General features: G+C 39.4%; 1 protein-coding gene across 8 annotated transcripts in view; it reads right to left on the bottom strand.

The window, feature by feature from the left end:
* The window catches only part of CHD2 (chromodomain helicase DNA binding protein 2), a 142,092-nt gene that overhangs the window by 11,209 nt on the left and 105,302 nt on the right, over positions 1–25,581 (bottom strand). For 7 of the 8 annotated variants that reach the window (XM_054531208.2, XM_054531212.2, NM_001133821.2 and 4 more), the window contains 11 exon segments: positions 25,309–25,350; positions 23,836–23,975; positions 19,748–19,886; positions 19,440–19,590; positions 18,228–18,350; positions 16,238–16,366; positions 14,570–14,710; positions 12,112–12,246; positions 7,553–7,731; positions 4,422–4,521; positions 1,975–2,188 (listed from right to left, as the gene is read on the bottom strand). In XM_054531208.2, coding sequence (XP_054387183.1) covers positions 1,975–2,188; positions 4,422–4,521; positions 7,553–7,731; positions 12,112–12,246; positions 14,570–14,710; positions 16,238–16,366; positions 18,228–18,350; positions 19,440–19,590; positions 19,748–19,886; positions 23,836–23,975; positions 25,309–25,350 — 1,493 coding nt within the window. 8 annotated transcript variants of the gene reach the window in all.

Raw genomic sequence — 25,581 nt, 5'->3', positions numbered from 1 at the left:
AATTTTAATTCAATCTGGATTCCTTTGAGTTTTGTTTCAAAACTGCAATTTTTTTTTTTTTTTTTTTTTTGAGACAGGGTCTCACTCTGTTGCCCAGACTGGAGTGCAGTGGTGCAGTCCTGGCTCACCGCAACCTCCACCTCCCAGGCCTAAGAAATTCTCCCACCTCAGCCTCCCAAGTAGCCGGAACTACTATGCCACTACGCCCAGCTAATTTTCACACTTTTGTAGAGACTGAGTCTATGTTGCCCAGACTGTAAAAATTTTTTAATTGACAATTAAAAATTGTATGTATTTATTGATTACAACGCAATGTTTTAAAATACATATACATTATGGAGTGGCTGAATCAGCCTAATTAACATGTGCACTACCTATTTTTTGTGGCAAGAACACTTAAAATCTCTTAGCAATTTTCAAAAATATAATACATTGTTATTAACTACAGTCACCATGCTGTACAACAGATTTCTCAACTTATTCCTCATATCTAACTGGAATTTTATCTCCGTTGTTAATATCTTCCCAATTCTCCCGTGCCCTCTGACCCTGGTAACTACTGTTCTACTCCCTGCTTCTGTGAGTTTGACTTTTTTAGATTCCATATATAAGTGAGAATACGCAGTTTTCCTTTCTGTGCCTCACTTATTTCACTTAACATAAATGTCCTCCAGATTCAACCACGTTGTTACAAACGACAGGATTTCCTTCTTTTTAAAGCTGAATACTATTCGACTGTGTATATATACATTTTCTTTATCCGCTCATCTGCTGATGGGCACTTAGGATGATTCCATATCTTGGCTATCGTAAATAATGCTGCAATGAATATGTAAGTGCAGGCATTTCTTCAACATAACTAATTTCATTTTCGTTGAATATATACCCAGTAGTGGGACTGCTGCATAATATGGTAGTTCTATTTGTAATTTTTTTGAGGCATCTCTACATTGTTTTCCATAATGGCTGTACTAACTTACATTCCCACCAACAATGCGCTGGGGTTCCCTTTTCTCCACATCCTTGGCAACCCTTATCTTTTGACTTTTTGGTAATAGCCATCCTAACAAGTGTGAAGTGATATCTCATCGTGGTTTTAATTTGCATTTCCCTGATGATTAGTCATGTTGAGCATTTTTTCATATACCTGTTGGCCATTTGTATGTCTTCTTTTGAGAAATGTCTATTCAGGTCCTTTACCCACTTTTTAATCGAGTATTTGCCTTCTTGCTACATAAGGAGCTGAGTTCCTTACACAGTTTGGATATTATCCCCTTATCAGATGTATGGTTGGTAATATTTTCTCCCCTTACATAAACTGTCTCTTCACTCTGTTGATTGCTCATTTTTCTATTCAGTTATTATTTTGTTCTCAATTTACAACAGCTCTTTCAAGATTAGCAGTTTTAACCATTTAACTATCATACAGAATGTAAATTTCTCCCTCAGTCTTTTTCGTTTGTTCATGTTAGCTGGGTTCTTCTTAATCCGAAGTTGAAATAATAGTCCTGGGGGCCAGACGCAGTGGTTCACACCTGTAATCCCAGCATTTTGGGAGGCAGAGGTGGGCAGATCACATGGCGCCGGGAGTTTGAGACCAGCCTGGCCAACATGGCAAAACCCTGTCTCTACTAAAAATTTAAAAATTAGCCGAGCGTGGTGGTGCACATCTGTAATCCCAGCTACTTGGGAGGCTGAGGGATGAGAATTGCCTGAACCCAGGAGGTGGAGGTTGCAGTGAGCCGAGATCGTGCCACTGCACTCCAGAGTGGGTAACAGAGCAAGACTCAGTCTCAAACAAACAAAAAAAAAAATTGGGGGATCTTTATTTCATGCTTTCTCTCATTAAGAGAGGACAATAAAGTGTTAGAAGAGAATAAAGCACAGAAGTCTAGCCAGTTTTGGAAAATGAAACGGCTGTGTGAATTTTTTATTTTTTGGCACCTCTTTTAAAAACTCCACTTAATGACCTACCTGCATTACTGAAGTGTCTCTTGTTGGGATGATTGTAGTTATCTCTTGGGTGTCCATGCATCTGTGGGCCATGGGAGGCAGGCAAATGAGGCTTCTGAGGGTGAAGGTTGTGTGAGGTATGGGACTGAGATATCAGAGAGTCCCGGCTGGAGCCTGAGGCCTCTGGACGAAATGGTTTCTTACCCCCAGTCACGTCATCTTTCTTCTTTTGCTCCTAAAGAGTAAAAGGAAACCAAAGAAGCTCAAGATCCCAGGCTTAATTCCCCAGAGAAGAATAAAGGCTATCACCTCTAAATAGCTCCTTCTTGTCCTTCTTAACTTTTGAACTGCTGTTTACTACCTCCTAACCAAAAAAAGGCTCATAAATTCCACTGTTAGGCTATTTGCTGGGGGAACTCAGTGGAATTTATGCTGAGTTTGACCATTACTGCTAAGCACCTGCAAGAACACATGCACAGACTGCTAGATGTCACTGTACAGGGTACGGTGTAGGCGCCTAGGCTGGCGGCACTCTCAGAGGATCATCCTGGACCATGTAAAACCAAGACTACCAACTTTCCAAGGCTAACCACAACAAACAACCCTCGACTGTCCAGTGGGAACTAACTCCTATGCCAAAGTCATCAAGCTAAATATCTGAATGTTGGTGTAACATTACTCCTTATCACACAAGTCAAATGTTTCATATAAAAAAAAAAAATCACACAATAAAAAAAATAAAGTGACCCAAATCCTAACCAGCAAGGGAATTACTGTTAATAATTTGGCACATATTTTTCTAAGCTTTTTTTTGTATTTATATTTTAAACAAAAATATTTGGTATTCATTTTTCACTTAATGTATTGTGAAAATCTTTCCATGTAAATACTTATTTCTACAATATTGTTTAATAATTAATACTCCCCAATATGGATATATCATGAACTACTGAATGTTTTTGTTTTCTGTTGTTTTTTTGTTTTTGTTTTTTTGAGACAGAGTCTCACTCTGTCGCAGGCATTCAGTGATGCAATCTCAGCTCACTGCAACCTCCACCTCCTGGTCTCATGCGATCCTCCCACCTCAGCCTCCTGAGGGGCTGGGGCTACAGGCATGTGCCACCACACCCAGCTAATATTTGTAGTTTATGTAGAGATGAGGCTTCATCACGTTGGCCAGGCTGGTCTCGAACTCTCGGCCTCAAGTGATCCACCCGCCTCAGCCTCCCAAAGTGCTGGGATTACAGCCACGAGCCACCGCACCTAGCCACATTGAATGTATTTCTTACTGTTGGGCTTCAAAGTCATTTCCATTATAAACATATTTAAATCTCTATCTCCTTCTCAAAACTAAATTCCTGGAAGCAAAACTGCATGCTTTAGTCTTTTAATAAATCTTACTGAATTCTCCTCCAGAAAGGTTGTGACAATGTATACTCCCACTAGGAGGATACCACTGTTTTTGTTATTCAACTTATACTCATTTCTGATCCCTAAATGAATGAAGTCTTTCATTATTATGTGTCCAACTTCAGACCCTCTTCCTAATTTTCACTCCCTTCTAAAGGGCCTTTCCTAACTATTTCATTCCCTCCTGGGGCCTTTCCTGACTATCCTTTTATAGACTTTTTATAATGCTTATTAGTATATGATTCCTGTATGTTACTGCTATAACATATTCTTCCATGTAAAATTAAATTATAAACTATTTGAGGGTGCTGCTTCACAGGCCAACACAGCACTGGGCACAGCATAACAAACACTCCTGAGTGCTTCCCTGTACCCAGCACCATTCTATTCCATTCTACGTGCTGAGAACATAGCAGTAGATGAGAGACATAAAATCTCTGTCTTCATGGAGCTGACACATTAGTGGAGGTGGTATTTAATGCTCACAGATTGAACCAAATGTCCAACTTGGGTACAGCCCATTTGGCAAGTTAGCAGATCTGCAAATGGGCACACCCACACAAGGAGCACTGCCTCTGCAGCCTCCTCCATGTCACTTCAGCATCCATCCCCCTATTCCAAAGGAGAGGCAACTTCTGAGCACCTCTCACAAGTGAGTAGCAGGACCCCTTCCATACAAAAGCTGGAAGGACACCAAGCAGATGGTCCAGAAAAGAAGAGAAAAAGTATTTTCTGCCCGCCACCCTATTACTTCCTAGGAGCCACATTTATAAGCTACTGACATGTACAGAAGAAAAATGCACACGGAAGAAAAAAATCTGGTGAACAAATGATTTTAGGACATAAAAACACAGGGTAAACACTCTTTGTCAGAATTTCAACAATGTTAGGCTCCAATACATTGGCTATTTCACCCATCTGGTCTTATTGTTTGACTATTAGCACCAGCAATAACCCATGATTCTGTGATCATCTCCCCATGGAAAAACAAAAATTAAGAGATTTTTCTGTGGAACTGGTATTTGTTTGTATGAATTAGGACTGAATTTGTACTTTACCTCCTCTTCTTGAGACCTTTTCTTATGAGCCATCTTGTATAACTTATGCAGTTTTCGAGCATCAAATTCTGTAAACTTGGAAACAAAAATCCATAGGTTCCTAAAAAGAAAAATGAACAGTTCTGGTGAATTATAGAATTAGAAAAGCAATTTTTTATTATCTTCATGGATGGCAAGCTATTAAATTTTGCTGTGGTATACTCCCTAAGCATAGAAATTAAGTTACAGAAATATTATTTCAGGTATTTGCGTTAATACTACAGTAAGTCCTAATTTAATGTTTTCAATAGGTTCTTGGAAATTGCAAGTTTAAGGGAAACAAAATTTTTTTCTCATCAATGTTATAATGAAACAAACCTGAAGGAAACAACGTTATCTGAGGACTTACCGTACACCTTTATATGGTTCTGCCAAAAAGAGTCTGACAGAGGGATTTAGAGACTAAGGCTCTATCAATACCTAAAACTCCTCTAAATTTCTATCAATGACACCCCAGACTCCAGTCCTTTAAGTTTTCCTTCACTTTCTGGACTCCACCACAAATCCATCAGCACCACCATCTCCCAGGCTGTGGCCTCCATTCAGCTGGTCATCTCTGTGTTGCTGCCCCTCCTTCCTCCCAGTTGTCGCCACCACAACCTTTCATTTCTTCCTTAAAACTCTCAGTGACTTTTTCCCTCCAATTCCATTATGTTCACCCTAGCATGGTGTTACTGCACAACAGGGGAATGATATGACGAAACAGGTGTTTAGAAAGAGTAAGCACAGGTAATCAGAGTGAGCTAGATAAAGGAGTCTCACATCTTCTCAAACTTCCTAACAGGTAGTTTCACCAAGGCTTGCTGCTGACAGGACACCTGTACAGGCTCCCTAACTAGTAAGCCTGCTGCATCAGGTGAAGAGCCATTTACCTTCCTGTCTAAAGCCTCCTATAAAGAGCTTCAGTCTTTTTAGCAAACTGTCTTTAAATCCTGAACACCACCCAGTCCCCTCCCTGTCCCACTTTCAAGCCTTTGCTGAAGCCTGAGAACTCTGTTCATCTCAGCAATTCAACTCAGCTCATGTACGCTCAGTTCAAGTGCACCTGCCTGCCTCTCAGAAGACCTTCCTTCCTGACTACTCTTCACACACTTCCTTCTCAACACTTCCACTCTATCTGGTCTTGCATTTGCTGCCTCATGATGAACAGTTTCTCCGAGGGCTTGCTTTGTACTACTTTTTTGACTTGTAAAGGGCGAAGACCTTATAAACTACTGCTAGACAAGATCACAGTGCCTGGCACATTTAAAGATGGGTCGGTTCACTGGGATGACCTTTTGCTATCTTCTAATCAGTGTTAAATTTAAAAAGGAAAAAAAAAAAAAAAAAGGCCAGATGCCGCTAGGTAAAGAAAGAAGTTGGTAACAGTGTTAAGTGGAAAAAAAGTACCATTTTGAAAATTAAATCTTTTCTTTATAGGTGTGAAGCATGCTGTGGACACCATCATGCAGAAGTTTTCTTAAATCCACTTTTCACTCAAAAACCAGTCCTCTGAGATTGGACATATTATACAAAGATAATCACATTATCCATGAACTATACAAGTTCAAAGTAACTGTGGTTATGTACAAACAAGCACATGTACCCTCTGAGTCTAAAATAAAATAAAAACGAAGTAACTGTGATTAATGGAAAGAAATTTAATGTTACAATTCCCTTTTAGAATTTCCAGCCATGGCTGGGCACAGTGGCTCATGCCTGTAATCCCAGCACTTCGGGAGGTCGAGGTGGGCGGATCACCTAAGGTCAGGAGCTCGAGACCAGCCTGGTCAACATGATGAAACCCCATCTCTAGTAAAAATACAAAAATTAGCCAGGCGTGGTGGCAGGCACCTGTAATCCCAGCTACTTAGGAGGCTGAAGCAGAAGAATCTCTTGAACCCGGGAGGTGGAGGTTGCAGTGCCAAGATTGTGCCACTGTACTTCAGCCTGGGCGATAGAGTGAAAGAGTCAGACTCCGTCTCATTAAAAAAAAAAAAAAAAATATTTCCAGTCATGTTTTCTTAAAATATCCAAAGTGAATAGTGGATATATATCCAGCAATCCCACTACTGGGTATCTACCCAGGGGAAAAGAAGTCATTATATGAAAAAGGCACTTGCACTCATATGTTTATAGCAGCATAATCTGCAATTGCGAAAATATGGAACCAGCCTAAATGCCCATCAACCAACAAGTATATAAAGAAAATGTGGTATATACATACCATGGAATACTACTCAGCCATAAAAAGGAATAAAATAATGGCATTTGCAGCAACCTCAATGGAGCTGGAGACCATTATTCTAAGTGAAATAACTCAGGAATGGAGTTCCATTTTGGTGAATGGAAAACCAAACATTGGATGCAAAGGCATAAAAATGATATAATGGACTCTGGGGGGAAGGGGGCTGAGGGATAAAAGACAACACATTGGGTGCAGTGTGCACTGCTCGGGTGATGGGTGCACCAAAATCTCGGAAATCACCACTAAAGACCTTATCCATGTCACCAAACACCACCTGTTTCCCTAAAACTATTGAAATCTTTTAAAAAAGTTTAAGTGGCTATATAAAGGAACATTTATAAACCATGATGCCTTAAACGATGAAGTTCTAGATTAACTGCTTTAATCCAAATTACTACTTTAATTATTAAAAAAGGATATGAGAATAGAGAACTCATAGTTGTTGTGATTTTAACCTTTGTTTCACCATGTGTTGGTACAGAACCAACCAATTAGTTGTATTAGATACAATAATATCTGAATATCTGGATATCAACCTGAGATGCGTAGTTAAGACCAGATGATTTTTGCCCCTTGTAGGATTAAAGAAAATTTATTTCTGAGAATAGACCAGCAAATCCAGTAACACTATCTTTCTCTCATAAAATAAATTAATGACATCGTCCTACCCCTTCAAAAGACTGGTCTCAGTAGAATGGCCTATTTCATGGAAAGGAAGTTAAAGCCTGCAGGTATATTGCCAATAGATGAGTTTTGTTGGGAAAAAGGTTTCTTAGGTGGCTATGCCACCTTTTATTAAAAGAAAACAGAATCCACTCCCACACTCGGTCAAATCAAACTGGGCAGACGAAGCCAAAGTGGTTACCTCCTCCAGAGTTTGATGTGCTCCTGATCTGAGTAGGCTTTAAGGCACTCGGCTATCCGGTCTCCGATTTTCAGCAGGCAGTTCCGGGTGTGTTCCAGCTGTTCTTGCACGTTGAGCCCCTTGTCAGGTTTGTCGAGTTGTTTCAGTGCCTTTTTCACGGGCCTCATCCTCTCCTTACACTGCAACAGGACAACAGAGTAAAGACATAAACAATCTGCAGAAAATAAGTCTTGTCCTTTGCTTACTGTGTTCTCGATGAAAACACAGCCCACCCCTATGCCATATAATTGCTAGAGAAGAGTGGGTAAAGCTAGTGCAGTGGCATAAGTGTAAGTATTCAAGTCAGAAAACCCTGAAGTGCAGTGCCAGCACCATCGCTTAGAGTTATGTGATAACCCTTCACGCCTTACTTAACCTCTCTAAATACTGCTTCCCCATCTGCAAGAGAGGCATGGCATGCCTCACAAGCCCATTTTGAAGATCTAATGAGGAGCAGTATTACAGACCTAACCTGAAATTCTCCCATCACAAACTGTCTAAAAATACAGGATAAAATATTTACAAATCCTTCAGGCTTGAAAGAAAGCAAGAGAAAGGCTTCCAGATAAGATGGTAAACAGAACACAAGAATCTTTTCTCTGCCTCCCCAATCCCACTAAAACAATGGTAAAGGGATTGTCCTTAAAAGAGACAAGCCCACAAAGACAAGAGAAAACAAGAGAGAGGATAACGGCAACAAAATTGGCAGCATGGGAAATGACAAAACAGACCTGAGAAAATGAAATTCGAAGCCAGGAAAGAAGAGAGCCGAGAACTAACCTGACTTACACGGCAAAATTCCCCCAAAGGCGAGGTGTCTTCAGAAGGAAGGATGAGGGCTAAAATGGGGAGTGGCTTAAAGACTGCTTAAGAAGTAACACATATCCAGATTCATAAGATACCCAGATCTCTAACTCCACCCAGCAGCAAATATAAAGACTTATTCTCCAGAAAAGGATAAAAGAACCTCTGAGCTGGACTGCATAGGCACAGATGAGGGCTGAGCCCACCACACTGAAAACAGGATTATGTGAGCACATGAGCACAGTCACACAGGATGAGCCACACCCAAGTCTTCTGCCTCTCAGATTCCAGAATGGATGGAGCCAGGCCCTCATGCTCTGGAGAGTCAGAAAACGGGGGCATTCTTCACAAAATGTGACCACCCCAGAGGAAAAACCAAATGATCCTGACTATCCGTCAGAAGTTTCTGCTACATCATCCTATAGTGAAAACTTTCAAAGGAGATCAAGCCCCACCACCCACATGCTCAAACTTCCAATCAGATGTTTAGTCCTCCACTCTTAAATATGAGCTGACAACTGAGGATCAGCAAAGCCACCGAAGCAAAGTGTGTAACATGAACAATGGAAAGCAAAGAGAAGTATAAAGATATTCGAGAGCGGTGGAGGAAAAAGATCTTGGAAATAAATAATGTGAAACAAAGTTGAAGGAATCTCCCAGAAAGTAGAGTAAAAAGCAGAAATGAACAACTTAAAAAGATAAAATTAGGGACCAATATCCAGAATTCGATATCCAAACACAAGAAATTCCATAAAGGTAAAACTGGGAACTTAGAGAAAATTACTACCGTATAATTCAAGAAAATTTCACAGAATGGTGTAGGGACATGGTTGTCAGCCACTGAGTATCTGGCACAACGAACTAAGTAAAACACGTGGTCATGAAATTTTCAAATAATGAAAACTCTACAAACTCCCAACACTTTGTGGTCATTTCCACAGCTACATACTTATTATCTGTGGATTTTTCTGTGTTATACTTTAATTTTTAAAAATGACATAAAATAAAAAATATACCAAGGACTAAAAGACATCCGTAATGACCATAAAAAATAAAAGATTAGTATTAAGAATGTAAAAAGAATTCCTACAGAAAAGGTAAGAAAGATAAATTATTCCAAATATGTCAATTTTGAATAACTGAATAGGCAATTCACAAGGAACATGAATGACCACTAAAGTATGAAAATAAATGTCCAACAACCTTCAGTCAGTATTTCATAGCCCTCAGATTAGCAAAAATCAACAACTGTTAACTGAGTCAGAAATTAACAACTGTTTCTAAGGCTGGTAAGCAATCGGAACTTGAATTCATTGCTATAATTAATGCAATCTCTACAACTGCTTTCAAGAGTAACTCGAGTATCTAATAAAGTGGCAGATGTATACACCTAATGAATGACCCACCATTTTTGCTCAAGCCATACACCCTAGAGAAGCTCTCACTTGTGTAGTACAAGAAAATATGGGCAACAATTTCACTGTAGCCTATTTGTAGTAGCAAACATTTGGAAAAATCCTGATGTCCACCAACATGAGAAAGAATAAACTGTGGAAGAATAAATTGTAGAATAACATGAAACTTAAATGAGAGCCACAATTATTAACATAGATAAATCTCAAAAAATGTGACTGCTATGAGAGGAAAAGCAAGTTACAGGTTACACAAGTGCCAATTACAGTTTTAAGACATAGAAATCAATCCTCTATGTTGTTTATATGTGGGAGGCTACGTAGGACAATGGTTATGGACCCAACCTCTCATGCCGAACTGCCTGGGTCAAAACTGTATTCTATGTCTTAGCTGTGTGACATAGGGCAAATCACTTAACTCTCTTCACCTTATTTTTAAATATGTAAAATGGAAACAATAACCTACCTCACAGGATTGTTGTGGAAAAAATATACATAAAGCACATGAACAGTAACTGGCTATTAATGTGAGCTATTATCATCTTTACAGACTTAGGTAGTAAAACTCTAGAACCACACGTTAAGTATAAAAATTGAATTCAGAATCATGGTTACGTCTGGGAGGTGAGAGAGAGAGAAAAGGCCGGGTGCGGTGGCTCACGCCTGTAATCCCAGCATTTTAGGAGGCTGAGGTGGGTGGATCATGAGGTCAGGAGTTCTAGACCAGCCTGACCAACATGGTGAAACCCCATATCTACTAAAAATACAAAAGTTAGCTGGGTGTGGTGGTGCGCATCTGTAATCCCAGCTACTCAGGAGGCTGAGGCAGGAGAATTGCTTGAACCCGAGAGGCAGAGGTTGCAGCGAGCCAAGATCGTGCCACTGCACTCCAGCCTGGGCGACAGAGCAAGACTCTACCTCAAAAAAAAAAAGAGAGAGAGACATAAAAAGCATAGGTTGAGAGGGAAGAACACCAAGGGATTCAGCTTTATATTTTGAGTCTTAAAAAAATTCAGATTTGACAAAACTTCATGGTATATTTATCAATGACTATTATATCCCTGAAATTTCTCTGCATCTTTTAAAGATTTCATAATATAAAAACAAGATTAAATGAGTCATTTGTAAGAGCATTTTTTAAATGTCATGGTACCACAAAACATTAGATATCATTTTCTCTTATAAACCCTCGGATAAGAAAGACTAGGAAACAGATTGGTTAGCTGGCTATGTAATTAGTTTATTCATTTATTCAATTTACTCATTTATTGATATACTTCTAGCATCTAAATGACCTTTATATAAAACAATACTTGTCCTCAGAGAGCTCACAGGCAAAAAAGAGACTTAAGAAAACAGAGTTAAGTGTAAAGAAAACAGTATCTATATACATACGTGTATAGGTTTTAGAGAACTCAGAGAAAGAAGTCAAAGAGAGGTTACAGGACAGGGTCAACAGGGTCCTTTGCTGCCACAGGACGGAAGTTATTTTCAAATTTGAAAGAAAACCGCTTTTTCCTTCAGCCTGAATGAGCTGTTTGATCAATGGATTTGTGGAAGTATGGGGAGAAGAGACAACAGAGAGGTAGGGAAGGGATGGTGGCACAGTGAAATCTATACCTGCAGCTCCAGCCAGGGGCAAAGGGACCTTGAGGACACACTGGCCTGTATCCAATCCTGTGCAAGACCTGGTCCATGCACTCGCTCCCCATCGCCTTGCCCTCCCCTCTTCTCCTGTTCCCTTTTATTCTTCCTTCAGAACCCAACTCAAACATCACTTCCTTACACAAGCCCTCCTGGCATCCCCTGACTAGGTCAAATTCCCTTCTCACAGGATCTCCACAGTATGCACTCTCTCTCTTCCAGAGCCCTGTCACAGGAGCACCAACATGATCTGTGTAGTTGTCTAACTCCCCTACTCAAATGTACAGTTTACGATGATAGAAATGGTTATCTATTCAACATGGTAACTCTGGGGGCTGGAACACAGAAAACATTCAATAAATATTTGCTCAGTGAACACTTCTCTTTCCCAAATGCCTCTAAGGGCCCTTAGAGCCTCTCTTAACTCGGAGCACAAGACATGAAATCCACTCCTTAAACTTCCCCTCAATAAAAGACAAGAAAATCTCTTCCTGCCAGCCTGCTGAAGAGCACATGGTCTTCCGATATTGTAAGCAATGTGTTTCCAAAGTAATGTACTATTGCTTAGCTCAACTGAAGCTCTGGCTGGACCTATAAAAGGCAGAACCACACCAAGTACCGTGGCTGCAGACACTGGCATCCCCCGATTTCAAGACTTACTATGCTGAATGTCTCCTGGTCCAGATCATCATCCTCATCCTCTCCAATGGGGACAGGTTCACTTCCTGCTGTAATATGCACAGGACCCTGAGATCGCTTTGATTTACTCGAAGATTTGGCATCACCACTTTTAGGCTTTTAAAAAAGAGTTACAAGGAGTCATTGTCATTTGTGCAATCCTCCCATGCAATTTGGATTTCTTACCTATGTTGTGTTATTACAATGGGTAAATATGATGGTCTCAGTTTATTTTTTAAAAAGTAAAATAAAATCCTGAAACATCATGAAGACAAACCTATCTGATTAGCAGCTTACTCACTCACACATTATTCCCATTTCCATCTCTAAATGTACCCAATTATAACTTCAATTTCATCAGTGCTATTTTTGGGCTTCTACTCCTTTATCCGTAAAATGCACAGAAATGTCATCAAGAGGTTAAGATTGTAAATTGGCAGAACTCTTCTGGAGTATCATGTAGCAACTTTTATTAACAGCATACTCTTTGATTTAGGAATCTGTATTAACTAAATTATTGTAAATGAAATCTATATAAATCTCAATTATACTGAAGGAAAGGTTGCAGAAGAATATATAAAATGACTTCATGTACTTTTTTTTTTTTTTTTGTGAGACAGATTCTCGCTCTCTCATCCACGCTGGAGTGCAGTGTCATATCTCGGCTCACTGCAACCTCTGCCTCCTGGGTTCAAGATATTCTTCTGCCTCAGCCTCCCAAGTAGCTTGGTTTACAGGCGCACGCCACCACACCCAGCTAATTTTTCTATTTTTAGTACAGATGGGGTTTCACCATGTTGACCAGGCAGGTCTCGAACTCCTGACCTTGTGATCTGTCCACCTCGGCCTCCCAAAGTGCCAGGACTACAAGTGTGAGCCACTGCGCCTGGCTTGACTTCATGTACATTTTTAAGCACACAGTATGCTTTGTTTATAGTTATATGGATATACACTATAATATGTACTACAAATATAAAAACATGAACAGGAAGGTTTCAAACCCACTTCACAGTAGTGGTTATGGGGAGAACAGAGGAAGAGTAATAAAATCAGGGAAAAGGAACAGGGGGCAGCTTCAACAGTATCAGTCATATGTTCATGAAATACAAAAGATATCAGCATCTCCCCCAGCCTGGCCCCGCAAAAAAAAAAAAAAGCCACTTAAAGTAAACATGAAAAAATGTTAACAACAGTTGTGGTATCTGGAGAGTGGATAAACAGATGTTTGCTAAAATTGTTCTTTGTGTTTTTAGTTTTTTAATATTTTACTTTAAGAAAAAGAATGTCTTTCTGTGGGAGCACAAATGCACAGGTTATTTGTCACAGTATGGTCTATTAACATCGAAAATTAGAAAGTATTTCAAAATGGGAAATTCAAAGTGCTTCTAACATGTTACACCCAAACAGAATCCTCTCCAACTATTAAAAATGATTTTTTTTTTTTTTTTTTTTTTGAGACAAGGTCTTGCTCTGTTGCCCAGGCTGGAGTGAAGTGTGACACAACCATGGCTCACCGCAGCCTCGAGTTCCTGGGCCTAAGCAATCCTCTCACCTCTGCCTCCCATGCAACTGGGCCCATAGGCACATGCCACAATGCCCAGCTAGATTTTTGCTTGTTTTTATTTTGTAGAGACGAGGTCTCCCTATGTTGCCAAGGCTGTAAAAATGATTTTAACATTTATTCACTTGGAAAGTTGTGATATACTGCTAAGTGAGGAGGAAAGACTACCCAAACAGCCTAATCTGATTTTTATATTTGTTCTTAAATAGAAGTTTATTTTACATTTAATATAAAATTTCAAAGTAAGATAAAAATTTCAAAGTAAAAGTTTCAAAGGCACTTATCAAGAAATCTATTAGAGTTACCAACTGGATATTAGAATTATAGCAGTTGTTTGTGTTTTGGCAATGATTTTACTGTGTTCAGAGGTCAGCAAGTATACATTGCAACACTGTACCGAATTCTTAGGTTTAGAATGAACTTCATAAAACCCCTAATGTAAAGGTTATAATAGCAAGGCTTTTCATCCATTTATATTCCAATAACTCTTGCTAATATTTGTTTTTGACTCAAACTCTTCAAGTATTCAAATTCAGTTGTGGATTGTGCTCCTCTAATATGAATCTGAGAACGTATTTCGTATTTACATGTAAATGCATATTTCTCTCACCTGTCCTATCTCATTCAAATATTTCCCCCGATATATGTAATAAAAGACCAAGTAAAGGCCTTCTTTTTTAAAGAACACCCCAAACTTGCAGGTTCCCCTCTCTCTGCAGGGACAGGTGCAGGTATCCCATCAACAGCCCCACCCATCCTTCTTGAACATACCCATAAAAAGACAATTATCCCAGGGCCCTCAAATCTCATTCTACTTCTAAATCCAAACGGCGAATGCAAAGGCTGTGGATAGCTGCATGAACAGAAGGGCACCATTACCTTCTCTTTCTTATCTTTTGACTTCTTTCTTTCCTTGTCCCCTTCTTTGTCTTTCCTAGAACTCATTTGTTTCTCCTTGTTCTCCTTGTTCTCTTTCTTCTTCTGTTTTTTTTTCATTGGACTTTTTTCCAAGCCATCATCCTAGGAAACAAAATAGGGCTATGAATTTTTGCTACAAATTTTATATCTACTTATGTACTTTCTGGAAAAAGAAGCACTGCCCCCAGTGTTCATCACTGTCTATACTTAGAAGCTTGTTTTCAAGCAAAGAGCCTCATGGCACTCAGAGAAGTCTAAACTTTCCAGTAATAACCAGTTAAAACTGTAGAGGCAGAAGCTCTTTACTGATATTCTCTCATTTAATTCTCATAGCAACGCTTCAACGTAAGTTTTATTATTCTCATTTCACGGATGGAAACTGAGTACCAAAGAGATTATATACCTATACAAAGTCAGCTAATAACTGATTAGGTTGCTAGTATTTAAATTTACTTATGTATTGGCCAGGCACAGTGGCTCAAGCTCATAATTCCAGCACGTTGGGAGGCTGAGGCAGACCTGTCACCTGAGGTCAGGAGTTTGACACCAGCCTGGCCAACATGGTGAAACCCTGTCTCTTCTAAAAATACAAAAACTAGCCAGGTGTGGTGGCGGGTGCCTGTAATCCCAGCTACTTGGGAGGCTGTGGCAGGAGAATCACTTGAACCCAGGAGGTAGAGGCTGCTGTGAGCCCAGATCACACCACTGCACTCTACCCTGGGTGACAAAGCAAGACTCCATCTCAAAAAAAAAAGCTAATAATAAATAAATAAATATCTGTATGTATGACTCAAATCCATGCTAGTTCCTGTACGCACTGCTGATCCTCTTGGAGCTAATATCCAAGTACAATTACACTTTCAGAAATTCCATAAAGTTGTCACTGAAATAGCACACTAAATGATACCAACTTACTATTCGCTTTACTTAGACCAGAGGTTACAAACTGGCAAGCCAAACCTGACCCACCGGGGTTTTGTTAACATAACTCCATAGCAGCTGCCCCCTTTACATTAGGCATGAGCTCTCTGGTTAACCACAGTCCTGACCACTCCCCGTCATTTCCAAGAATGAGGCTACGTGTCAATCGCCATTTATCATTAAAACTTTAGGCCGGGCGCAGTGACTCACACCTGTAATCCCAGCATTTTGGGAGGCCAAGGCAGGAAGATCACCTGAGGTCAGGAGTTTGAGACCAGCCTGGCCAACATGGTGAAACCCCATCTCTACTTACAATACAAAAATGAGCCTGGCATGGTGGCAGGTGCCTGTAATCCCAGCTACTTGGGAGGTTGAAGCAGGAGAATTGCTTGAACCCGGGAGGCGGAGATTGCAGTGAGCCAGGATCGTGCCATTGCACTCTAGCCTGGCAGACAAGAGCAAGACTTCATCTCAAAAACAAACAAACAAACAAAAATGTCTTAGCCCCTTCATTTACTTCCATTATGTACGAATTTGCAGTTGCTGACTTAAACTATCCTCTCTGACAGATTAAGCAAAGACTTACATATTCTATTTCCATTTAATCCACTCGTAAACCAAACACATTTCAGATGATTTTATTCCAGCTGGCACAATAAGTATAGCTAAAATAAATAAATAACCCTCGACCGAAACCCCACTTCATACTTTCACTTCTCCCTCTTCTGATGGATTATCTGAATGCCTAGGAGATGAAAGCTCAATTCCATGCTCCTCTTTCAGCCTGGGCACTTTGTTTTCCTTCTTTACCCGAGGCTTCCGCTTCTTTAATTTAGCCTGGAAAAGGAGAGAAAATGATGATTAAAGTACAAATCAAGACACTCAAAAGCATAACCAAACAACATGATGACTCTTTAAAGCAGAAGCAGCCATGTAATTCAAACAAGAAAATTCCAAGGAAATCAAAAGAGTGCAACTCATTTTACCTGACAAGATCAAACCAAAGCAAATAAAAACCTATAGGCCTTATACATAGCCTATACCACATTAAAATATCCATATTCCTTTTTTGTTTTTTTTTCCGAGACGGAGTCTTGCACTGTCACCCAGGCTGGAGTGTAAAGGTGCCATCTTGCCTCACTGCAACCTCCGCCTCCCAGGTTCAAGCGATTCTCCTGCCTCAGCCTCTCGAGTAGCTAGGTGGGACTACAAGCACATGCCACCACAACTGGCTAATTTTTTGTGTGTCTTTAGTAGAAACAGGGTTTCGCCATGTTGGTCAGGCTGGTCTCGAACTCCTGACTTCAGGTGATCCACCCACCTCAGCCTCCCAAAGTGCTGGGATTACAGGTGTGAGCCACCTCGCCAGCCAAAATATCCATATTCCTTAAACCTACTGATTCCACATTTTTGGAATCCATCCTAAAGCTACAATTTTTTTAAAAAAAGGAAAATCACTCTGTATACAAAAATACAAATAAAGATAATATATTAAAGACATAATAGTAACATTAAAAAACCTGAAAGCAAGTTACATATAATAAGGAAAAAGTTAAAATACTGTTTATCTGCCTAATCAGATATGATCTGTAACATGACCTAATCTGCCTTTCCAGAGCCTAACACATAATATATTGCATACTCAATGTACTATATGAAGAATGAGACTTATGACCCTATTACTGGAAAAAAATGAGGTGTGGTATTATGGGTTTTTTTCCTCAAATTTGCTTGGCTCATAATAATACAGGGAAATCAATATAAATGACATAGCCGCAAGAGCACTTAAAGAACACACACACATGGGCTGCTAGTACAGGGTGTAACTTGTATTTCTTAGCTGGGATTCCATCTTTCTGGGCCTGAACTGAAATTATAAATTGGGGAAATAAAAGGAGAAAACGCTCAGCTGAGTTCACTGAGAATTTAGTTGGTATTTCACACAGCAAGTAAGGTCTAGTTTCTGAATTAACTGTCAGTTTTATCTCTGGGATCCATTATTACAAGAACCACAGAGACAGATACAACAATAGGCAAACCCATAGGTATTCAGTGCAGTAGCTGCAACTATGTTCCAAAATTGAGAAAGTAGGATAAAGAAACAGTAACAGTATGTGTGGAATAGTGGGACCAGGGAGCAAAGAGGATGAATTTGAAGCAACATTTCAGAAGGATGGGTTCGTAAGAAAGCTGCCAAGATGCTGTGGTCTTAAATGAATTTTTTTTTTTTTTTTTTGCGATGGAGTCTCGCTCTGTTGCCCAGGCTGGAGTGCAGTGGCCCGAACTCGGCTCACTGCAAGCTCCACCTCCTGGGTTCACACCATTCTCCTGCCTCAGCCTCCTAAGTAGCTGGGATTACAGGCATATGCCACCACGCCCGGCTAATTTTTTTGTATTTTTAGTAGAGATGGAGTTTCACCATATTAGCCAGGATGGTCTCAATCTCCTGACCTTGTGATCCACCCACCTCGGCCTCCCAAAGTGCTGGAATTACAGGCATGAGCCACTGCGCCAGGCCTAAATGAACATTTCTATTATTACCAACCAAACCAGCATTACTGGAACCTCAAAATCAACATCTGCCCGTGAGAAGGTGACATTCTGTGCAGTGCTCAGAGAGGGCCTCTCTCTTCCTACCTAATTCTGCAGGGTAGGAGCCTCAGGCCCCTGAAAAACAACCAGGTGGCAGCATACTCACCTCTTCCCCACCTGTCACAGCCCCCTTCTTCTCCAGACCCTTTCTGAGCAGCTTCAACAAGTAATCCGCTCGGGTCTGTAGCTGCTTCCCCTGAGGCTTTTTATCTGTCTCCACCGGCAGAATCTTCAACAAGAAAGGAAGAGAAGCACCCGCCACCACCCACATCCTGGTTAGTGGATCAGGATAAACAGAGACAACAAAAACTGAGCACAGTCCTTTCCCTCCCCAACCACCCAAAATATAGATAAAGCCTCAAATCCTATCTCATGTCCATGGCTCCCAGTCACTGAAAATCCCTCACGAGCCGTTCTCATTTTACAAAATGGGATGGAGAAATCCAGCTCTCCCAATGGCTCCTACCTGTGCTGTTAACAGGGTAGAACAACTCAGGTAGGAGGGGCTTGTGGCTTCATCTGCTAGAGCATCCCAGCCGTCGTGGATTTCCTCCTTCCAGGAGCAGGGAATCCCTGGAGCTAGGTTAAAGCTTCGTTTTAGATTGAAAATGCTTCTTAGAGCATTGCCGGAGAGCACTGAGCTACGCCAGGACATGATCTGTTCCTTGCTATAACAATTGGGCCTCTTGCCAGACTGAATCTGGTCTCAGTGCTTAAGGCAGGGTGCTGTCACCCTCCTAAAACCCAGATGGGATGAGCACTGTTGAACGTGCCAGGAGCACAACATGGAGCAAATCCTACCAAAATTTGAGCCAGTCAGCCTTCCCTGCTTCTAGCTCCAACCATGGCTTGCAACAGATAGGGTGGGAGGCTCGATTTTGTGGGAGAAGAACAGCCAATGTTTAATTCCATTACAAAGAATACCAAGGTGACATTCAATCTTTACGTGAGGAAGTGAAATATGGTTGTTTCAAATGTACTTTTAAACAAAGGGCCAATAACTAAGGCCAAGGAATGCTTTTATCATTAACAAACTCACCTGGGTATTTATTGTAGTGAAATCTGACCTATAATTAAATACTAGAATTTTAAGATTTCTCCTATAGTTTCCCCAAAATTTCACCTGGCTACTGTCTTTTCCCTTTATCTTCATCCGTGAAACAGTGCCACAATCCACTAAAGATGGCAGTATTTCCAAGAATGACTGTACTAATTTCTAATTTGATGCCCCCTCAAAAATAGTTAGAAATAAGTAATCAATATAAAAATATTACACAACAAATCTTCTAGAAATCTCTAGCATGGTAGGGTTACTTACTTTGTCAGTTAATTTAAGCTCTGGGTCTGTTTTAATTAACTCCCAGTTTCCATAGCCATGTTCATAAATTCCCAGCAACAGGCGAGAATCATCTTCCACCCCCCACTCTACATCAAAATGTGCAGCTTTGACACGACAGGTTAAGCAGTATCTAAAGAAAGTTTAAAAACAGGAAGACATTAGAAGAGGGGCCTTTTTGGTATGTTAAAGAAGAGACAGTAGAAACACTATGTAACTACACAGAGTCTAACTTCAAATCTATTTTCTTATGGTATGACCATCTAAGCATGTACACAAAATATACTCACTTTTTTTTTTCTTCAGGGTCCACAGGGATAGATTTATGCAGCATCTCAAACTCCTCTTCATGTTGGATAATGGATTTCACATTAACCTGAACTCCGGATATCTTGATTGTTGGACCTCTCCTTTTCCCTGGTCCTTTTCCTGAAAAATACCAATTTCACATTAGTTAAATGAAAATCTGCAGAAGTTCCACAGAAAACATGTATCAACGAACCCTGACCTCTTAGTCTCTCTGAATGTATCTCTGGCTTAGTGTTATTTTGAAGATATAATCTATAAGACAAATTTTTTTCTCAACTAATGTCTGTAAAATAACCTTTGAACATTCAGTTTTTTAAGATTTGGAATTTTTTTTTAATTCACTGATGTTTATAGTTATATTTTAATCTTCCTGTTTGTTTTATACTACTTTGTTTCCAAATTAACCAAAGTAGATTCTGAGGGTATAATATTAGTCCTGAAAGTTTCTCTTTTTGTTTTCCTACCCATCCCACTAGTGAAGGTCAAAAAACTCAAGTATTTTAAAAATGAAGTTGATCTTCACAACACTATTAATGAAAAAACATGAGCTTAAGTTCATATCTAACACATGTGAAATGATGAACAAGTGGTGGCTTAAGAAAATTACACTAACCCGGCCGGGCACGGTGGCTCACAGCTGTCATCCTAGCACTTTGGGAGGCCAAGGCGGGCGGATCACGAGGTCAGGAGATCGAGACCATACTGGCTAACACAGTGAAACCCCTTCTCTACTAAAAATACAAAAAAATAGCCAGGCATGGTGGTGGGCGCCTGTAGTCCCAGCCACTCGTGAGGCTGAGGCAGGAGAATGGTGGGAACCCGGGAGGCGGAGCTTGCAGTGAGCCGAGATCTCGCCACTGTGCTGAGATTGCACCACTGTGCTCCAGCCTGGGAGATGGAGCAAGACTCCATCTCAAAAAAAAAAAAAAAAGAAAGAAAGTTACCCTAACCCAAATTTCAAATTAAAATGATCACAGAAGTAAAAATGAAACCCCAACCAAATAGTCCAACTTGAAATCCATGAGATAATGCTACCTGTGAGAGGAAAACTCCTTTCAATATAAAATGGGCAGACCACATGAATAGACACTTTATAGAACAAAATGCAAGTGACTCTTAGAGATGTACAACCTTGTTCATTAAAAGAAAAATGAAATACCGTTTCTCACCTATCAAACTGGCAAAACTCCAAACGTTTAGCAATACATTCTGTTTGTGAGGCTTGTAAACAGGTACCAACAAACACTACTGGTGACTATGTAAATGGCACCAGACTTATGCAGAAGGATTTGGGAATATCGAAGCAAAGTATATACGCATTTTCCCAGGACCCAGCAATCCCACTTCTAGAAACTTATCCCAAAGATATGCTGGCAGAGATATGAAATGGTATATTCATTAGATCATTATTCATTGCAGCTTTCTTTATAATAATAAAAGACCGAAAACAACCCAAATATTAAATACTAGGGGGGAAGTGGGAATTGACATCTATCTACGTGGTAGAATACTTTGCAACTGTAAAAGGAAAGAGGATGATCTCTACATAATGATATGAATTTATCTCAGTCATGAAAATAAGCAGGTGCAAAAGAGTATGTTCTCTTCTGTGTAAGAAGGAAAATACACACGCACATACACACTTAAATTTTAAAATACACACTTAAATTTTAAAAAGAAACAATCAAAGATAAACTTACAACTAATAGAAACAGTGACCTATTAAGGAGGAAGAGAAGGCAGCTGGGGAACAAAAAACGAAAACAAGATGCTCCAAATGTACCTTGTTTTATAGTTGTGACTTTGAACCATGTAAATGTTTTTACATAATTAAAAAAATTAAATCGAATCAAAATGAGAAAAGCAGTCCCTAAGTATTGAAAATAAATGAAAACAAAAGAGTCTAACTATATATTAAGTTGGTGGCATTAACCACAGAGAAAAGAATAACTTTGAATAATTTAAAAATATATTTTGATTGTATATTGTTAGTGTGATATATTCTAAGATCAAAAAGAAATGCAAAGAAATCACACTTTGCATTTGAGCATTTTTTTGTTAACAGCAAGACTGGTATTGATATTTGGAAACATATGTTTGGGATAAAGCAAATATGTAATTATGTTAACATTTTTAGAAACAAAAATTTCAACCTAAGGGAAAAGAGGTATCAATAATCTTCCATTTGATCTAGAAATGTCAGCCTGGATTCAGAATACGCTGAATACCAGTTTACAGGAAATACAGGTGTGAGGAAACAATACCAAGAAGCAATCAGCCAGATCCAGAATGTGGACATGCACAAAAAAAAGAGAGGGATTTTGGGGAGAAGGGACTGCCGTAAGAAAACAGCTCCACAAGATACTATGAGATTAAAAAAAGCAAGCACAGAAAAGTGTGCATGCTGTACTACCATTTAAAAGGGAGAAAACATTATTCATTTCTCAAAAGCATCAAGAAGTAATAGGAATACGTTTTTCAGTTTTAAGCCATGCAGATGTATTACTTATTCAAAACAATTACATAGAAAACACACTGTACATTAAACCTAAAGTTCACTTTTGGGTGTATTCTGAATGTTATAAAAGCACATATTCAGATCATTTTGCAAACCATGCAAGTTATTTGTCTGTTACAAAAAAGAACATATCTTAAAATAAGTTTTGACTCTCTTGAAGATATTTTTAAATTATATCACATTCAATAATAACCTTAAAAAGAAAAAAAAAATTTCAAAGCACAAATACTCACTTCTTAATAATAGCTAACACTGCAAGCTAGACACTGTTGCTAAACAATTTACAAGTATGGAATTATTTATTTATCCAAATCCTTTGAAGTAGATATTATTACTCTATTTTGCAAATGAGATAGTTGAAGGGATATAACTTGCCCAAAGTCTTTTAACTAGAAGTGGTAGAACCAAAATTCCAGATAACTGACTGCCTCTTTTTCTCTGGAGCCTGAAGATTTAACCACAGCTCAACAAAGCTGCAGAAGGGTAGCCTTACCTAAGTAAAGGCTGCCCAAAAAAAATGCAGAAATGGCACAGATAAACCACAGTCTGGAGAAGGAGAATGATACTAACTTCATTTATTTTTTAATTAATTTATTTATATTTTGAGACAGGGTTTCGCTCTGTCACCCAGGCTGAAGTGCAGCGGCATGATCTCAACTCACTGCAGCCTCTGCCTCCTGGTCTCAATTGAACCTCCCACCTCAGCCTCCCATGTAGCTGATATTACAGGTGTGCATCCTACTACTCTCGGCTAATTTTTAAACTTTTTGTAGAGACAAGGTCTCACTTATATATTGCCCAGACTGGACTTGAACTCCTGGGCTCAAGTGATCCTCCCACATCAGCCTCCCAAAGTGCTGGGATTACAGGCGTGAGCCACTGCGCCTGGCCTCTCTCGTTTCTTTAAAGTTCACTATGAGGTGCCCTTACCAATAACTACTTCAGAGTTCTCTCCTCACAAGCATTCCTATACCTCTTGCTTTTAAAGCTATCACACAGGACAGGCAAAATCACTTTCTGGTATCAGAGAGAAAACACACTGCATGTCCAATCCAATGAGAACAAATTCTAGTGGCATGACAATCTCAATGTAACCCAAAAATGTTTACAATATTCATCCAATATTTTATTTATTCCAATTAATTCTCTAAATCCTTTGTGTTTGCCATAACGCACAATATATATCCAAGGTAATTAACAATGCTTGTGATCTATAACACCTCTTATTTGCAGCCAAAATACAGAGGTGTCCACCCAGCTTTGCCCCTGGGTTTTTATATCACTCCAATGAATTTAAACTTTCTATAGCAACATAAAAAGAAACCATTTCATCTTTTTCTTCACTCTACACCTTCTACAAATCAACTTCATTTGTGAGTAGACCTGTAGGAGCGTAGAATATTAAGCTCACAGAAACGCAGCTCAGAATAAACACCTGAAAGCACTAGGCATGTGTGGTCCTCAAGTCTGTCCTTAAAACGCCTTTTAGCAACAGAAATCCAGTCCACGAGTGCCAGGTTGCGAAGACTCACTAAAGCCAACTTCACTTACCCTCGCTGGCATTCTCTTTCAGCTGCTCTTCGTATTCCTGCATTGCTGACACACAGCTGTTGTGGATCAGTTCACCCAGGCGCTTCAGATCTGCCACCGACTTATCTACCAGCTCAGCGTCACGTGCTATGCACTCCAGCCTGAGGAGGAACAAATATGGGGACACTTTAGGACCCTGTGCCCACTCTTCTTAAATGTCATGAGATGCCACTAGGCCTCATATAATCTTCTCCTGCAAAGACACTTTTCTTTGCGTTCCTTTAGTGATCATTCTAAGGCTCCAACAAGAACCCCTGGACATTGACTGAAGGCTAACATATTCATTTTCCATCATAAAGAATTGTGTCTTGAATGTTCCACAAAACAATTCCAAAGAACAGAGAGGAAAGAAAGAAACAAGCAAAGCAAACTTTACTAAATAAATAGGCTGTTAGTGGCAGCAAGTGAAGTGCCTGAACACCATCTGTACCAGCTTGCTTCTTTGTGTTCACTTTCCTTTCTCCAGCCTACTTTTATTCACTGCAATGCTCCTAGAAGCAGAGTATAGTTACTTCTACTATATGTTTAGTTGATCTCCATGTCATATGAAGCACACAACTATATTAACAGCTAAAAAACAGGCCGTCAAAAGGTGTCAAGGCCCCTTTTCCACACCCTATTGGCTTTTACGATAACTGGCCCAAAAACAGACAGTCTACCCCGGGTGGTCAGCAATAGTCCTGGAAAGATGCAACTCACTTTCTTGGCTTTGCTGTGGCTTAATGCTACATATCACTACCTCCTCTCCAAATGGAGAGGACCAAACAAAAACAGGCTTGTAATTTTCACCCACTCGAGAAGTTTATCAGAAGAAAGAGAAGGGAGCCCAATATTTCCTTTAAATTAGGGCTTTTTAGATTTTATAGGAAGTAAAGTACCAAACTATTAAAAATAGAGTCTTCTGTTAAAATCCAACTTCTGAATTATTTTCTAAATGCTTATAGAATAGTAACAACAGCTACCCTTTTGGAAGTTTTTATAGTCAAGGCTATGTAAGTTCTTTGTATTTAATCCTCATAAAATCCTGCTAATTAGCAGAAGATTATAAAATCATAAAGAGCCTTTTACCTTTGACATTATTAAATCTAAGAACTAGGATACAAATAATAACTACATACATTCTTTTCAACTGGAGGTACATGAACATCTCTCTGGAAATTATTTCACACACTATGGTTTTGAATATACCTGCTTTATCTCCCTCACAAAGGTGAAAGTCTTTTTATGGATGGCCTGTCTTTATCATCTTTGTCATCCCTCTGCAGAGGGACATGAATCAACAGGCACCCAATATATAAATGTTTGTAAATGAGTGTTTCCAGAAAAAAAAATGTTCCCGGCATTAGTATTAAATGGAAAAAATTACCAAAAAAGAACGTACTATATAATAAAAGCAAAAAAGAGGAAGATAAGGGACTATTATACTGAACTTACCGTTCAAGAGGGAGACCAAACTTCTTATAAGCCTTGATGAACCTAAGAATAGGATCAATAAAACATATTAAAAAAACAGAGACTTACTTTAGTTACGTTGATGCTAGCATATCCTGTGATGACATATGAGCCATGCAAATTGTCAAAAATAGAGTGGACTCAATCCTTATCCTTGCAACTACCAAAAAAATGAATAAACGTTGAATGTCTTTGAAACTAGTCAACTTAAAATAATGACTGCTAAAAATCTGTTCAAATTAAAGATCAACTTTA

Source organism: Pongo abelii, chromosome 16 (genome assembly GCF_028885655.2).
Source record: "Pongo abelii isolate AG06213 chromosome 16, NHGRI_mPonAbe1-v2.0_pri, whole genome shotgun sequence".
NCBI lineage: Eukaryota > Metazoa > Chordata > Mammalia > Primates > Hominidae > Pongo > Pongo abelii.
The sequence above is the reverse complement of the archived record's forward strand: the minus strand, read 5'-3'. Positions and strand labels throughout refer to the sequence as shown.